This window comes from Lissotriton helveticus, chromosome 6, assembly GCF_964261635.1.
Source record: "Lissotriton helveticus chromosome 6, aLisHel1.1, whole genome shotgun sequence".
In the NCBI taxonomy this organism is placed as follows: domain Eukaryota; kingdom Metazoa; phylum Chordata; class Amphibia; order Caudata; family Salamandridae; genus Lissotriton; species Lissotriton helveticus.
In genome coordinates, this window is record NC_136067.1 from 109,212,847 (window position 1) to 109,230,091 (window position 17,245).

A 17,245-nucleotide genomic window follows, 5' to 3' on the forward strand; every position below is an offset into this window, starting at 1 on the left:
CACACAGCAGTTCCGGGTGGATGACCAGCCCTTTGTTGGCTACGTGGGCGCCAAAAAAGGTGGGGTCGTTCACAAACGAACCATCTTTCGGTGGGTCGTTCTGTGCATCAAACCATGTTACTCGTTGGCTAAGAAGGGGCCTCCTGTGGGGCTTCGTGCCCATTCTACCAGGGCAACGGCAACCACTACTGCCTTGGGATGCGGCGTTCCCTTGCAGGTCATTTGTCAGGCAGCTACGTGGTCCCCGCTACACACATTTACCAAGCATTATTGCCTTGACAGTCAAGTCCGGAGAGACGGCTTCTTTGGCCGTTCTGTTCTCCGTGACTTTCTGGTTTAATCTTGTTCTCACCAACAGGGTTGGTATTGCCGGGGTATTTATTCGAAGGTAAGGAATATATGACTAACGTGTCTATTTTAGACGCACAAGTTACTACTTGTGTAACGATATATCTGTAAGAGACATTAGTAAGTGATAGATACTGTTAGATCTCAGCGCCGCCTTCGACACAGTCTCTCACAGCATCCTCCTGCATCGGCTCGAGGAGATAGGTGTCGGTGGACAGGCTCTGCAATGGTTCCGCTCCTACCTTGGCGACCGTTCCTTCTGTGTTTCCATCCCTCCCTTCAAGTCCAACTTCCAACCACTGGCCATGGGGGTTCCACAGGGATCCTCGCTGAGTCCCACGTTGTTTAATCTCTACGTGAGACTGCTAGCTGATGTCGCTAGGCAGTGGGGCCTAACCTTGGTCTCATATGCCGACGACACACAGCTGGCGGTTACTCTCAGCGGGGATGCGGAAGTGGATGCCCCCAGGTTTCAGGATGGATTGAAGGCGGTGGCTAGCTGGTTGACAGGGAACTGTCTCCAGCTGAATGCCACTAAAACAGAGGTTATGGTTGTCGGTAGGGGAGCGGAACTCTGGGGTGACCAATGGTGGCCATCTGAGCTGGGACCATCTCCGGCGCCGGTTTTGGAGCTGAAAAATCTGGGAGTGTGGATAGACTCGGGTCTGACTTTCGTAGGGCACACTAAAAGAACAGCGGCTTGCTGCTTTGGTATGTTGAGAGGCTTAAGACCTGTTCTTAAGTACTTTGTTGCCCCAACCAGACAGCTTGTAATCCAGGCCACTGTCATCTCTCGCCTGGATTACGCGAGTTCTCTTCTCGCCGGGGCCATTCAGGCCGAGCTTACTCGATTACAACGGGTACAAAATGCCGCAGCCAGGGCGATTGTCGGCCTCCCTAAATTCTGCTCGGTCGCGAATGTTCTTCGCTCCCTACACTGGCTCCCAATACGGAAGCGTATTCTTTTTAAGATACTCTGCCTCGCTTTTAAGATCTTGAGAGGCATGGGCCCTGAAATCTTGTCTGGCTCTCTTTCCCTTTATGTCCCTACTCGCACTCTTCGCTCCCAGGGCCAGGCCCTGGTTGTAGTCCCCAGATACAGGCTCTGCCGCATGGGCGGCCGCTCATTTGGTGTAAAGGCGGCATCCGCTTGGAACTCCCTCCCGGTGGAATTGCGCCTGTTAGAGGATCTTATGGCTTTTAGGAAAGCCTTGAAAACATTCCTGTTTTAGTCTTCAACCCCCAGTCTGTGTTATGTATTTAGAGTGGTCCTTTCTGGTTCTCTTTTTTAGCTGTGTTATGTTTTTTATGCGCTCCCTTGTCAATGCGCCAGGACGCTCCTTAGCTGGAGTAGCTGTGCGCACAATAAAAACCAATAACATAACATAACATTCCTTACCGCCCCTCCCATCCTCCCCGTTCTGCGAACTGATTTCTAGGGTAAGGTCATACCTTTCAGGGCCCTAGTTTCATGGCACCAGTGGTCAGTTTCTTGCATGGCTCTGCGTTCCTGGATTGGAAAGTCGTGTACAGAACTGACGTCAGCGCGCATGAGTGGCACCTAAGTAGTCTCCATGACGTCTTGTCTGCGCTTATGACACCAGCGACGGTCGTGGAGCAACACGCCGCCACCCACTAACGCGCAGGCGTACTGCTGACGAAAAACATTCCAGATCCAGTCTGACGCCTGGGGATATTCTAGGGTAAGGCATCTATCACTAACTAATGCCTCTTAAAGATATATTGTTAAACAAGTAGTAACTTGTGTATATTGTACCACTCACAGACACAAATACACCCAGCACGTGCATTTAACATGCACATTCTGCACAGCACTACATCAGTCATATATTGTACCACTCACAAGGGCACATACACTGAGAACATGCAATCAACATGCACGCACTGCACATACTTCCTTATTCCTGTATTGTACCCTTCCCAGGCACACATACACCCTGCACAGGTACACCACTGATGCTCTGCACACCAAACCGGTGTCGGCTAAGGGAACTTTAAATGAGTGAGCCTGTAGGCCTCACTCCAGCGGCACAGGTTAAAAAGGTCCTATTCCCTTAAAGCCTGATAGAGGCAGAATTGTTTCATCACTATAAGGGTACCGATGTGGGTGACCCTCCTGGTCCAGAAGGATCTCAATCCTTGAGACTGGCCTATGTCATGGCACACTTTCTTGATCCATGTTTGCCTATGACAACAAAAATCAGCATTAGAGATCCAGACATCAGTACAGTTTGGGCACTCAGTGCAGGGGTGAACGTATGTTACCATGTGGAGGACTTTTTCGTCCCAGCAGTTACATAGTCTTTTAGTCTACCTCCTTTTTCGGTTTCGCCTCGTGACGCAGCGCATGCACTGCTCACTTGCGAGATCTATTGCCATCGCTTTTCTTTTAGAAGTGGGGTTGCTGACCGCCCTGTCTTCCTCAGGCCCCACCCACCCGGACTGGAGATTTAGCTCATGCACTGTCTCTTTTGCTCGCCCACGGCGTCTCTTCCAGACTCGCTTGTTTATTTTTGCATTGCGCTTTCACGCAAAGTGAAAGCCCGATGCAAATATAAAAAAACGGTTTTCGTTGGCGTAATGGCGACAGCTTGTTTAAAATACAATTGCATTTTGACAAGGCATGCGCGCATGTAGTATGCACGCCGTCATTCTAGGAACACGAAAAACTCATCATACATGTTGCTCAAGGAGGTGTTCTCCCAAAAATCTGCGGGAGTGGTTATGGTACAGGATTTCGGTTGTGTGGTCAAGGCTGGAAGTCTGAAATCTCACTGTAGCGCACAGACGCTGCTTGCCAGCAGAGATCTTCAGTAGGGTGCCCCCATGGAGTGGGAGAGGTTTGAGTATGTTCATAAAGGCAGATCTTTGAACACAAAAGCAGTGCACAGCTGTCTTTCTGTGCACGATTCGTCCAAGATGTAGATTTCTCTCATACTTTTTGACATTCAGTAGGAGGCATGATGCAGGTTTTTAGCAGAGCAGCAAGAAAGTCGTATGTGCTAGCATGCAAGGAACAAACGCGCCCGGTTGGTGTACAACGAAGTAGAATGCTACCTTTCACCTTTGTCTGATTTCGAAGGGAGCCCTGTGATTAGAATATTGGCATAAAGTAGCCCGTAGTCTGCCTAATCTACAACCGGGTGTATTTTCGAGGGTTCACTTCAGTGTGAGTGTTAAACCACTTCTTTTCTGTTCAATTTCGGTAGTCTGAAATCTCACTGTAGCGCACAGACGCTGCTTGCCAGCAGAGCTCTTCAGTAGGGTGCCCCCAGGGAGTGTGAGAGGTTTGAGTATGTTCATAAAGGCAGATCTTTGAACACAAAAGCAGTGCACAGCTGTCTTCCTGTGCACGATTAGTCCAAGATGTGGATTTCTCTCATACTTTTTGTCATTCAGTAGGAGACGTGGACGGCAGCCACGGGTCTTGCTATAACTCACGAACATGGAGTAATTGAATTAAATCTGATGACGTAGGCCCCCAGGCCATAAAACCACAATACTTTCAAAGCAACTGCAAACTATGTCCGTGGTAATAGGGCAGAGCTACCGCCAAGAGCAGCTGATGCACACAAATAATAACCTGTGTGTGTGTGTACACACGACTAATCTGTGTGTGCACCCGTAGATACGGGCGAGGCTAGCTTATGACACAAATAATAACGTGTGGACGGAAAACGCGCTGTATTGCCGGACCTCCTTTTCAAAATCACAAAAATTTACATTGGTTTCTCCGAGTTTTAAACTGCGCGGCCTTGGATCTGTTGCTCTTAAATTGTCCTCCTTTTTTCCCCCTCTTCCAATATAGGAAGGAAGGCTGCAATGTGCTTTTAATGTGCAATGTTCCTGTTAACACATGAGTAAAATACATTGCCATTTACAACACTAATAACTCTAACTCTCGCAAATGCGAGACCTATTGCATTGCAAATGCTTGTTTTAACTGAAAGTGAAAAAGCTTTTATTGTTAAATTATTTAACCAGATCGATGCTATGCATTTTCCCCTCCTGTGCTGAGATTTGTTTATTCCCATGTTTCATGACGAGCTGGGCTCGTCATGAGCGTGCGAGGAGGCTACCTCATGACGAGCCCAGCTCGTCATGAGCGTGGAAGGGGTTAAAATCATTACAATATACTAACTGTATAAAAATAGTTAACTAAAAAAGAAACATGAGTTGTATTCCCTAAGCTTTTTCCTCCAGTCAATTAAACGTAAAACCTTCATAGAATGTCATGTTCTGACTATGCAGATTAAAAACAAAGTGCATTAAATGTTTTTAAATTGTAGGTGTGTCCGCCTCTCTCCTCCGTCCGGACCTACAGTTTCCTTTTTGCAGCTCGGCGTTTGCGGACAGTCCCGCACTAATTAGGTCGGTAAATTTCCCCAGCCGTGCTACTGTTTGACTTGCTGTAGACGTAAAACACAAGTCCGAAATTTCGCAGCATCGTTTGCGGCCCTGAGGTCTGCAAATTGGAATGACCAAACGTTGTCTCTTTCTGGCTAACTTTGGGCAGCAAACACAATAAGTGATACCAGGATTCCTGGTGGTAGTCACATAGTCTGCATGCTACTGATTTGTCCGGGCGGGCCCAGCTTGGGTTGAACTCCACTATAGGTAGTGCCAGGAGCCTCATGTATTGATCTTTTTTCGAGTTTGAACGGAAAGAGCTTGTTCAAAGTAGGGCTGTGCTTTACCCACTTTATAAGAGGCATCCAGTGCGGAGAGATTTGGGTGATGATGCAGACTAGAGATGTCTCTTGCAAATGAGATTTTCTTTATCTTTCGGTTTACTGCTCTTTTCCATACTGCAGTTAAGATGTTAGTGTTGGCCAGGTTTTGCCCCTCTATTTCCAGCATTGATTGGCTACTGCCAATTGCGCTTGCCATGGCGATCCGCTTTCTTCGAAGATTGATTTAATTTGCACTTTCAAAGCCATTGCTGGTGCACGCAGGGTGCTAATGTAATATTTTATTGTGTCTCCCAGGCAAGAGATGTCGGGTCGGGAAAGTCCCAGCTCCAGCCTTACTCTAGCTCTCCTGGCCTGACGTGGGATGCCGAGCACTTTCTTGTATGCAGCAATTTGAAAACTTATATAGAAGTTGGTAAGGGCTCCGGGGAAAATTAAATGGCCATAATTGACTGAGGGCAATATTTTTGCTTTTAAGACTTTCAAGAAGGGGTCCGTGGATGGGCAAAGTAATTTTGGATTGAGGTTTCCCAGACTGCAGATTATTCCTGCCCCTTTGCTTCTTAAATGCTTCAGAGGAGCTGTTGTCTTAACCCCCTCCATTAGCCTGAGAGCCAGGTAATTATAGTTTTTGCAAGTTCTAATTTGCTGATCACCCAGGAGCCATTGGGCTATGTGCTTTCGATGATACTTTCCAATGATGAGAATCTTAGTCTTCTCCTGGTTTACCAGTAAGTTGTTCTTTTGAATAAACCTGTGTCGCGCATCTAGGGCATTCTGTAGGCCTATCCTGGTGTGGTCCAAAATTACAAGGTCGTCGGCATATTGAAGTATTTGGAGCCGCTTGTTCCCCAGCTTTGGAATGACTAAGTTTGCCCCCTCCAATGCTTGGCCCAAGTCGGATGTGTAGATGTTAAACAAAAGTGGTGCAAGAACACACCCCTGTTTGAGGCCGTTATTTGTTGGGACCTTATTGGTCATTGATGATTGGCTGGTCTTAATCCTTACCCAGGTCCCTTCATGTAGAGACCTTATTGCCTTAAGCAACTTTTCGGGAATGCCCCAGTTGGTGAGTTTACTCCATAGTATGCCACGGTCTACGCGGTCAAATGCTGCGCTATAGTCCACAAAGCAGCAAAACAAGGGAGTTTGAGCGGGCTGAGTCGCACGTTTGGACAGGTATCCCAGGGCTATGATGGTGGTCTACTGTGGAACATTGTGGTCTGAATCCAGTTTGAAAGAAAGGCAAGATGTTGTGCTCCTCCGCTCAGCTTTCTAATTCCTTCAGCAGCACTCTAGCGAATGCCTTTGCTTCGATATCTAGCAAGGCCACGAGCCGGTAGTTTTATGGTTTTGTGCGATCTCCCTTTTTGTATATGGGGCAGAGTACTGAGCCTTTCCACGATGATGGAATGGAGGCCGTTTCAAAGGCGTGCTTTAAAAGTGGGGTTAGCTGTTCTGCCCAGAATCCGTGTGCCTCTTTAAACACCGCCGCTGGGATACCGTTGGGGCCCGGTGCGCTGTCTGTCCTCATTTTCTTGATCAACTTAATTATCTCTCTTGTATTTATGAGCAAGCTCTCAACCACATCTTCGTTATCTAATGGATTTAGTTGTTCTTGCGTGACCCTCATTGCCTGCTCTGTTGTGTACAGTTGTTTTGCGTACTTGACCCATTCCGTGGCTGCCACGCCGTTTCTTTACTTTGGTCAGTATGGCTTAATTGTCTGATGTGTCTCCAGAAGCGGACGTGGCCGTTTTCTTCGAGCATATGGAATATTTTCAACCACTCCGCCTCCATTTTTTTTTGTTCGAATTTCCCATCTTTTTTTCCTGTGTTCTCGTCGAAGGGCTTTTATTTCCGCGCTGAGATGAGTTGTCACGCCTTTTCTTCTCGCCTTCAGGGCTTTAGAAAGGTTCCGTCTAAGTCCTTGGGGTTTGGCTGTAATAGCTGGGTTTGCGGATGAAGGCGCTTGGTTTCCAGGGTCCCACTAACCTGTCCTAGGACCGATTTTAATTCCAGAAGAAGTTCCTTCCAGTGCTCCGTGGGAGAAGCCATTGTTTGGCACTGCTCTTTGCAGACGACCCACTCCATGAGCGCTGGGCTTGATTTTATGGACCACTTTATTCTGTTCAATGCTGTGTGGTGCTCTTCCTCGGTAGAAAAACCCACTGATCCGGGGTGTTTCGCGTTATTCCCATTTATATCTAATGTGACCCTCATTGGATTGTGATCGCTTTCCTCCCTGTCTCCCACCTCAAAGTCCTTAAAAAGTGTTGCAAGTTTCTTTGCGATGAAGATGTAGTCAATTGTTGACTTATTATTAAAGGTGGGCAAGGGACTCCATTGTGGGTCCACTGCTTTCATGGTGTGTGGGTAGAAACCATGTTATGCGCAGTTAGCAGCTGAACTAAGGGAGCCAATTCTGTTATGCTTGAGGTGTACCTCGTGTCGTCTTCTAGCCCCCTAATGTTCAGATCCCCTGCAATGATTGGGAAGTGAGATGCGTGTTTATCGAGTGATCCATTTTTTTGGATATTAATTTTATTGCTTTCTTTTTTTGCTTTGTAGCAGGGTTTATGTAGCAGTTGAATATCATCAAACGGATTGCGTTATTATTACATTTGAGGCCAGAGATCAGGACTGCTTGGAGATTCACTAAGTTAGTTTCTATTGAATTTACCTCTATTTTACGGTTGTGGTTGATGTAAATTGAAAGCCCACCTGCTGCTCTCCCGAAGATATTATTTTTTACTGCTGCGGTGTGAATCTCCTAAAACCCTGAAAGAATTAAGGGTTCTGTAGCCCATGTCTCTTGTAGGCAGAGTATGTCATTTTCTTGAAGATACAAGCTTGCTGCTTTACAGTTGAGCATTCTTTTCAACCCTGCGACATTCCATGATAAAATGGACAGTAGAGTGTTGTTCCCCCTTTTTTGATACTTATTCCAGTAGCTGGCTCCCTTGTCTTTGTTGGATGTGCCGTCGAGGGCTCATGTCCCCCGGGCCCATCGACATGTTTTGCCTTGCGATGTGATTTAGGTCCGTGTGGAGCACTACCCTTTGCTCTGCTGAGCTTATTATCTTGTAGGCCTTGTAGAGTCTCGGGACCATGGGCGCACTTGTCCCTGTTTGATTAACTGTCGTCCCTTTTAACACCAAGTAAACCTCCTTTATACGGGAGTTTAGTGCTAGAACGTGTGGGTATTTCTCAGGAATGGGAAATGCTATGTCAATTCCCCAGGCGGCCATCATTGCTATTTCATCAGTTGTAAGCCCCGCTTGGGCCTGTCTGCTCAGTCCAATTGAGGCTGATTCACCGTGGGTGTCGCTTGTTAGACTTAAGAATTTAACCCAGACTAAATTGGCTGATTGAATTTCCGTGAGAGCTGGTATATGCTTGAATAGCCTGAGTAAGTTGCCCCTGTTTAGAATGTCGTGGTTACCTTTGATGTGGTATCTGGGGGTTAGAATCACCTCGTATGTTGTATTACTGATTTGATTTGCTTTGCCCTGATCCTTTAGTTCTCCTTCGCTGCTGGGTGTATTGCTTCTAATGCCGTAGGTCCGTTTGCCTAAGACCGGCTGCTGGGCTGAACATTGAAGTGGCAGATCTACTTGGTCGCTCATTTTCAGCCCCCTAGGGGCGAAATGTGTTTGTGATTGTGCTAACACCGGACTCAGGTGCTTGATCCTTGCATGCTCCCTCTGGTTTTCTGTGTTCCCTCAATTTGTTGTTTCACTCCGGGGGAGGCTGGACTCCGCCAGCCGTGCCGTGTGGGCTTTGTGCGCCCTCTGTATGGGGGAATGGCTGTTTGTAGCTACACCTCAGATCCGTCTTCCCCGGGACGGGGGAGGCTGTGCCTATTAAATTGTTTGAAGGCTGATTTTTTGTAAAGATTGGAAAGAGTCGTCTTGGTTCTGTATTACTTTGTGCTTTTTGGAAATGAGTTGGTAAAAGGAGGGCACGTTATTTTGCTGTCTTTGCTTTTTTTTCCTGTTTCTTAAGCTTTTTCTTGGCCCTCCTTGAAAGAGGAATTTCCTTACTTGTCTGGTTGAGGTTAATGCCTTTCTGATTGTTTTTCCAATGAGGAGTGGCTGCTGTTGGATTTGCGTCTGACCGGACTACTGGAGACTTTGTTCGATGTCGAGGAGTTGAGTGCTTCTAAGATTATTATTGAATCACCCGATTTACCTCCTCCTGCTGTACCTGACTGGTTTTCAATTTTTAAGTCAGGACTGCAACTATCCTTTTCGCTTGGGATTCCAGTTTGAGTTTTTAGGGCTTCCACCATCCCTTTAAGAATTTCTCGCAGTGTTGCCCATGTGTCCATGAGTGCAGCGCACGAGCAGGTGCCTATGCTGTTGATCGGGGTGTCACTCAGCTTTTTCTCCAGGGAATCAACCTTATTGTTCAGCTCCGCTAAACGTAGCGCGATAGTTGCTAGAAGATCGATTTGTAACTCCATCTTCTTTGATTGCCAGAGAAAGGACCTGGCCATGTTTTGCACTGTTTCTCCGGGAGAGGATGGTCCTTGATCCAAAATGGCACTGCTCTCCTGATGTTTTTGGCTTTGGGGACTTAGTTTAAGGAAGTGTGTACGTCGGTCCTCGTTGGAACTTCTATAAAAAGTTGGAGTCAGCTCCAATGTACTTTGTATTTTGGATTCTAAATTTTGGAGGAATATTGGGGATAAACAGCCCAGATTTTGCCGCCTCTCTGACGCGCCAGAGCCTGGATTTGGTGACGATGGCCTCAGCGCCGGGGAGAGAGGAATCGGTTGATCCTGACAGTGTATTTGGGCAGTTATAACTTGCTCTGTCTTCCGACGGCTTGGTACTGGGATGTCTCTTGCTGAATCAGGTGTGTGACCCAGCCCTGAGCAGGAGCGAGAGCGTCGTCTTTCTAAACTTGTGGGTCCAGGGCTTTCGCATTGTGTTTGTATGTTTGGCAGCTTATGATAGAGCTGGTTCCCTATGCTATTGTCCGTCCCGTCGCTGCTTATACCTCCTTGTTGCACAGGCATATCTAAAGTACTCTCTGGGTTGGGTGTAAGTTTAACCAAAAATTGTGTGATGAGTCCCCCTGATGGCGATTTCAAACAGGACTTTTTTTCTTGGTCTGCGAGCTTTGAGCTCCGTAAAGTTCTGAGTGGAGCTTCGGGCTGCTCTGTTGAATTTGCATGGCCGTTTTCTAATTGCTGGCTGCTTTTTGAGTCACTTCTTTTTGTCATTCCTCTGTCTGGGTAGTCTAAATCTGCTACTGTGAAGGCTGGGTGCTCCTTGTAGCTTCCACTCCGCGCGATCTTCTGTGAGGCGACTGGGTTCAGGAGTGGGTCAGGTAGCGCTTGCATTCAGCCGGTCTGCGCACTCTCGTCTCTCGCTTATCGCATCTCCTTGGGGTGCGTGGCAACCCCCCTGGCCGTATCCCCAGCCCACTGGTCTTACTGCGACGCCAGCCACGAGAGAGGGCGCCCGGCGGCTACCGCCGCAAGATAAGCGCGCCCTGCGCCACCTGCCGCAAGAGATAGCCCCCAGCGGCTCCTGCCGCGAAAGAAGAGCGCCCAGCGGCACCTGCCATGAAGGAAAGCACTCAGCGGCTCCTGCCGCGAAGGAATGCACCCGACAGCTCCCACCGCAGGAGAAAGCGCCTAGCGGCTCCTGCCGCAACAGAACGCGCTCAGCGTCTCCTCCCCTGCTAGCCTGACTAGCCTTAACCTGCACAAGAGATGAATTTCTGAGCACAAAGGCGTGACCAGGCTCCCTCAGTAGTATAGAGCAGTTTAATGTAGAGCAGCTATTTTGGGCTCCCAGGGCTGGGCGAGGGTGATAATTCCAACGTGTCTGTGAGGTGCTTTGCAACTCACTGCACAGCACTGCACTTCTTTCTGCCCAGCTGCTGTAGCGAAAGTCTTTCCTCTTTGCCCTTGTCTTGGAGGCATGCAGAAGAAGTGCCCCCCTTCTCCTCACCTCTGCCACCTCTGGCTCCTCAGCGCCGCTGCCCCTCGCTGCGCTGCCTCCAAGCCTGTCTGCTCAACTCCCCATGGACATGGGGAGCCGCACACCCACCAAACCCGCTGACCGCCAACCATGCGAGAGCACAGGAAAATCAGAAATGTGGTGGGGGCGGTCGACCGAGCAGCAGCCGTCAGGAAAGCAGGAAACAGCCGCCAGCCTTCAACCGTCAGCGTCGGGCCGTGGCTGTAGTAAGCAGCAGGGAGGTAGGGATGGCAATGCTGGAGCGCCGGTGCCGTGGACGAGGGTCCAAGGCGTCCAAATGTTCCTGGGCGAGGTCTGATAACCTCCGATAGCCGACCGGCCAGCACGGCTTCCAGCCTCCGGGCGTCCTCGCGTCCTCGCAGCTGCTTGTCTCGTGACTCCTCCCACGCTCACCAGGAAGAGTCACTGGCCTGACATGTTTTAACTGGTGTGGAAGTGATTCAGATGAGGAGTCTCTGGGAAGTTGTATCCATTAGAAAAGACGAGCCACTTAACCTTTGGAAACTTCTATTAATGGATTTGCATCTTCCCGCAGATACCTTATCACCTACTCTCCTCTCCCATTTACATTTGTTTGGATAAACAGATGCATATATTGAAATATTTACCCGAGTAATGTATGAGTCTCTTAAATCTGCTACTGAATTGAAGCAGCACCACAGGTATCGGTGATGGGTACTGCTAAACAAAAACTGCATAGATTCTTGCGTCAGAGAATGGAATTAACGAATATTCATCAGACAGAACAGTGCCAAAGTCAAGTAACTTGTTCTCATGGGAATGCACTGTGTAAAAATATGGCATATTGTTAGTGATGGGTACTAGACTGACCTGAACATTTTAGCATGTCTCAATCATGTTAATTTTCTTGTTACAGGTGATATCTGAACCACTTGTACCAGATGCTGTGACATATTTCTTCACCATGGTTCTGAACGGTTTACGGGAACACACAAATCATGCTGTGTACATTGATGCACTTGTTCAGCTTGGATTTCAGATCTACGAATCTCTGGTAGGTTGCCTGTGTTTCTGAAAGACAGAGTGAGACCATACAGTGAAGATGTGATAAGTAACTTAAATGTCATTGACATAACGTGTTTTTGTTTTTGAAGGCCTTGGTTGGTTAGGGATTTATTTAACAACCATGTTTTATACTACATTAACATGCCAACTTTAGCCACTGAAAATTGATTGCTTAACAGGTGAGCAGATTGAATCTAGAGTTACTGGTGCTTGATCCCTTGGCAGTGAATTTTTTTTAAAATATGTGGTTGGCTAGAAGATATCTGTGCCTCACTTTCGGTCACCATTTAGCCCAAGCAACCTTCAGGTTCTTTGAAAACTTTCCCAGATGGACCCTTCCTAACAAGGGTTATGTTAGTCTACCGATCCACTGAGTGCAAAGCCCTCAGCCTGAAACCAATTGGTAGTGTTAGAAGCTCACTGGTGACTTCAAAGAGTAGATGCATAACTGTGGGAGGCCTGAGGGGATGTATGGCGCAGAGGGTGAACCGGTATGCTCAACATAGCCACAAACTATATGATGTGGTCCCTAGGTGCACCATAGTATAGACCACTGACACCCTGAAATTCCCCATCATGGCATGCTGAAACTACACTGGAATCTCAGGGTAAACTGAAATAGGCTCTGGAGGAGGCAGTGGCTCTGCTGGCAGAGGAGCCTCAGTGGAATGGTGTCTACTAACTCTGGTTCCAAAAACTACTCCAGTCAAAGTGGAGAACGTTGAGGCGTCCCTTTTCTTCTTTTTGTTTTTCTCTTTAAACAACTTGGAGGTTAGAGAAGAAGATGTCTTTGAGCCCGACTGCGACTGGTATCAAGCCAGACACTCGTCATGTACATGCAATAATGAGCTTGGCCTTGCTCTCCCTGGTTACCATGGTATACATGGGGCACATTTCTCACACGACTCTTAAATGTGCTTCGGCTACAGGTTCCACTGACAGACCTCCTGTACGTCGTAGATAATCACATGTCCTTGACTGGAGCAGTAACGCTCCAATCCTAATTTGTTCAAGTGATATCCCTAAAGGAACTGCACTAAAGCAAAGCATAGTATTTGATAGAATTTCAAAAGACGGGAGATCTGCAGGTAGAAGTATCAACCAGAAGAAAAACATAATGACCTTCATTCAATCTGTATGTTGGATACTGTTCTAAAGGATGGTCAGTCTTCTGAAAATGAATACGTTTGCAACTTAGTTCATTGCACATCTATGTCTGATAGAGACTTCTAGCCGCCGATTCCTTACCTTAGAATTGTCTCCAGGCATCAGACTAGAACCGGATATTTCCATGAGAAGTACCCCTGCGTGCCAGTAGGTGGCGGCATCAGCACCAGATGAGACATGCCCAGTGCCTATATAGGTGCCACTCCAACAGCTGTTTTCTTTCAGCGCCACCCAGTGCAGATCTGGAGAGAGCTACCACCAGTCACTTTTTAACTGACCATTTTGCCTTTGTCGAAGACTTTTTGACATTTTTTTCCTGGGATGGCAGGATGTCCACTAGAAAGCCCGGCTTCAAACCCTGTGGTTCGTGCCATCGGCAGATGTCGGTGACGGACCTGCATTTTGTTTGCCTCTGGTGCCTGGAGCACAACCACGACTTGATGACCTGCATAGATTGCCGCTCCATGCAACACAAGGCCTTGAGGAAACAAGCGGCTTGTTGTCTGACATTCGACGCCACAACACTCTTGATCCTGGTCGAGAAGAAGGTCCCGGGATTGGTTGCAGAGCCCAAAATCCTCATTGCACTCCAAGTCATCAGGTACGTTCCACAAGCGCAAGAACAGTAAGAAGTTAAAGAGGTCTTCAACGTAACCACTTCTGTCAAAGTCATCCAGCGAGACAAGGGAGCGTTGTCATTAGAGGCCTAGCTCCACGGTTGAGCCTGCTCTGCGTCGCCCTGAGTCTCCGTAAGCCAGAGCGACCACGTCCAAATCCATGAGTTTTATGAGGCCATGCACTTCATATTTGGTCAGACCGTTTCGGCCGGTGTGCCTTCGGGCTGCTAGGGTTCAGAGGGGCCCCCATTCATTCTTAACCGGTGGCTATATTAAACACACCCCCTCCTCCCTGGCTCCAGTTGGGACCCTTTGAACCATGGATGGATCTGGACCAGTGCTGGTCGTACCACCATAACCTTCACTGGTGCTGGTCCTGATGCTTCTGGCAGCACCGTCAGCCGACTAGAGCCACGTCTTCCAGGCCCAAGCCCTATTCTAATGAGCTGGGACTTGGGAAAGATTCTTAGGGGTCGCTGGAACCTGAAGAATACCAGCCCCTAGACCCCAACATGAAGTAGTGTAAGAAATTGGCAGACGCCACCGGACTGGCCACTTCTCCAATTTCTGGAATTCTCTCTCCCCCTACCGTGGCTACAGAGGAGGGGTCTTATTTTGCTATAGTGGTGAGGTGAAAAGGGCACCCGAGGTCCTGGACCTTAGCCTACCCTTGGTGACAGTCAAGACTGATGTCTTGACGAAGGTGCGTCAGCAAGGGAGGCTTCTTCAGAACCTCTCCCATTTAAGGGCGTCCTTTTGGGGATTTGGTCCAAACCCCGCACAAGGGCTCCTGTGAAAATTATGTTTGCCCGCTACCTAAGGGACCCCCAACTTCTTCACACAACACCCTCCCTAGAGAGCTTGGTGGTCCAAGCCTCAACCTCCTGTGTAAATCCTGGTGCATTCCCTACCACTCCACTGGATAGGGAATCCAAGAGGCTGGACACCTTAGGAAAGAAAATGTTATCAGTGGGCCACAAGCACTTTAAGTTCACCATGCTTCCTTTTGACCTTACCAGTGCCCCATGGATGTTCACTAAGGTGATGGCGGTGGTTGCAGCTCATCTGCGGAAATGAGCGCTGCCAGTCTTCCCCTATCTCTGCAACTGGCTGTTGAAGGCAGACTCGCCACAGGCTGTCGGATCCAACCTCCAGACTATGGCAGATCTCCTGCATTCTCAGGGGGTTCACTATCAAAGTGCCGAAGTCACACCTGACTCCATCTCAGATGCTCCCTTTCATCCATTCTTTTCTGGGCACGGTGCAGTTCGGGGCCTATACTTCTGGATGGCGAGTCCAGTATATTCAGACTGAGATCGATGTATCAGCCTTTATTCTGGATTTTGGTGAGACTGACTGAGGCTGATGGGCCTCATGGCCTACTGCATCCTGCTTGTGACACATGCCAGCTGGCATATGTGGGCTCTGCAGTGAGATCTGAAGTTCCAGTGGGCTCAGTATCGAGGGAATCTCTCCGACATGGGCCAGATCTCAGAGAGTACTGCCAAAGATCTGCAGTGTGTTTTTAACGAGCCACGATTGGGTCAGTGGCAGATCTCTCTCCCTTCCCCAACCCGATCTGACAGATGTGTTGTTCCTGGGATGGAGCAGCCATTTAGGTGAGGTGGAGATCAGAGGTGTAGGAGACTGGCTCAGTATATAGTTTCCATCTATGGTGAGGTACTGTGCACTGAGTCCAGGAAACCCTTAATGATAGTTTTAAGATCCCCGATATCCTAAGCTCTCATGGGGTAGCTGTGGAGAGCAGCTAAGGCTTATTCAGGAGGGTGTAAAGCAGGTACAGTTACCACTTGGTCAGCAAGCTTTCACACAAGAAAGAACCACACAAGTGTACAAAAATAACAACACTAATAACTAAGGTGGTACGTCTCCTACCTGGAGATATCAAATAGAAACAGGTAAGTAGCATAGAAAAACGAATGGACTCGTATGGGGTGGGCATATACTAAGAAAGTGGTATAAGAGGTAAATACCAAAACAAGACTGTTACCCAAGGATGGAGAAGCCCAGGGGAAGCAAGGAACTCACAAATTTGAGTAGCTAGGGACCCCAAGGCGACCGGGTGCAGAGTGGTTACACCGGGTGAAACGTCCATAGGATAGCACAGGGTAAGTCGTGGTTGGTATTTTCTTGTATCGTGACCCTTCCCAAAGGACTCAAGAACACTAATTGGATCAAGGGAGGTTGGAGAGCCACCCCACCTGTGGATTTCCATGGAACCAGTATACCTACATCAGGGAGCCCGGGTGCATCAGGGTGAAATAGTGTCGGAACTGCCCGCAGGAACCAATGGAGGATCTTGGCGGCAGCAGCGACTCTCGGACCAGGACGGTGGAACCCAAATGTTGATTCTGGACGAGAAGTACTCTGAAAACAGAGGGTACAGAGTTCAAACCACCCTGAGGTGTCCTGGAGGAACAGGAGCACAATGCAACCTCGTGTCAGAGGTACTTGCAGAAGCACGACGGCCTTGAGGGAGCAGCTGTGGAGCCCAGGCGACAATTCAGGAGCACAGGACTGTCCACGAGCTGTCCCACGACGGATGAGGAATGTAGGAAGCTCATTGGCAGGCAGGACCACCATCAAGCCTTGGCAGTCGCAACAGTCAGGTTGAAGAAAAAGAAGCTTTGATGCAGACTAGTGAGGCCTGTGAGACTAACCCAGCAATGGACAGGCTGGCAAGCTGGAGAGCCAGCAGAAATCATTGGAGCCCCATCGAGAACCCTCTGGCAGCAAGCACAGGGAGTCGCAGGGAAGCCTCAGCAGCACCCAGGAGATAAAGGCCCACGGTGCAGAGGATGCAGGCAGGACTGTTAGAATTGGGGGTCTCTGGTTGGCACAGGTATGTACTTGTGACAAGCAGAGACCCTCTCTAAGAAAGGGCAAGGGAATTACCCCTTAAGAATAACCCCTGCTCACCCTTTAGGTTGCGTGGCGCGAGCAGTCAAGGCTAATCTCAGGAGTGCTATGTCAGTTAAGCATTTATGACCACATACAGTAAATCCAATGATCCCCCACAAATGGACACCAGGCTGTAATTTGTATAAAAATGTGTACTTTATGTAAAAATATAGTTTAGGATGCAAGTATTATCACAAGACCCATATAACGCTTTAGAAGTGGGCCACAAGGTTTAAAAGTAGGCAAGTGTTTTTTGCAGTTCATAAAAATGCTTAATGGTTAGAGTTCGACACTTAAAATACTGTCCCACACCACCTAATGCAGATTCTGGTCTTTCGTTATGGTCCCCGGTGGTTGTGCGCTGCGTAGTGCTCTGGCGTACTCTGGGCGCGTCGATCGGGGAGGCCCTTTCAATTTGCACACGCCTCGCGGGGTGCGGAGTACGTCTCCGGCG

The 17,245-nt window shown here is 48.4% G+C and overlaps 1 protein-coding gene across 2 annotated transcripts in view; it reads left to right on the forward strand.

Annotated features, from left to right (window-relative positions):
* The window catches only part of LOC144762300 (exportin-5-like), a 2,334,361-nt gene that overhangs the window by 2,171,796 nt on the left and 145,320 nt on the right, over positions 1-17,245 (forward strand). For both annotated transcript variants that reach the window (XM_078647447.1, XM_078647448.1), the window contains one exon: positions 11,937-12,074. In XM_078647447.1, coding sequence (XP_078503573.1) covers positions 11,937-12,074 — 138 coding nt within the window. The remainder of the gene's footprint in view (positions 1-11,936; positions 12,075-17,245) is intronic.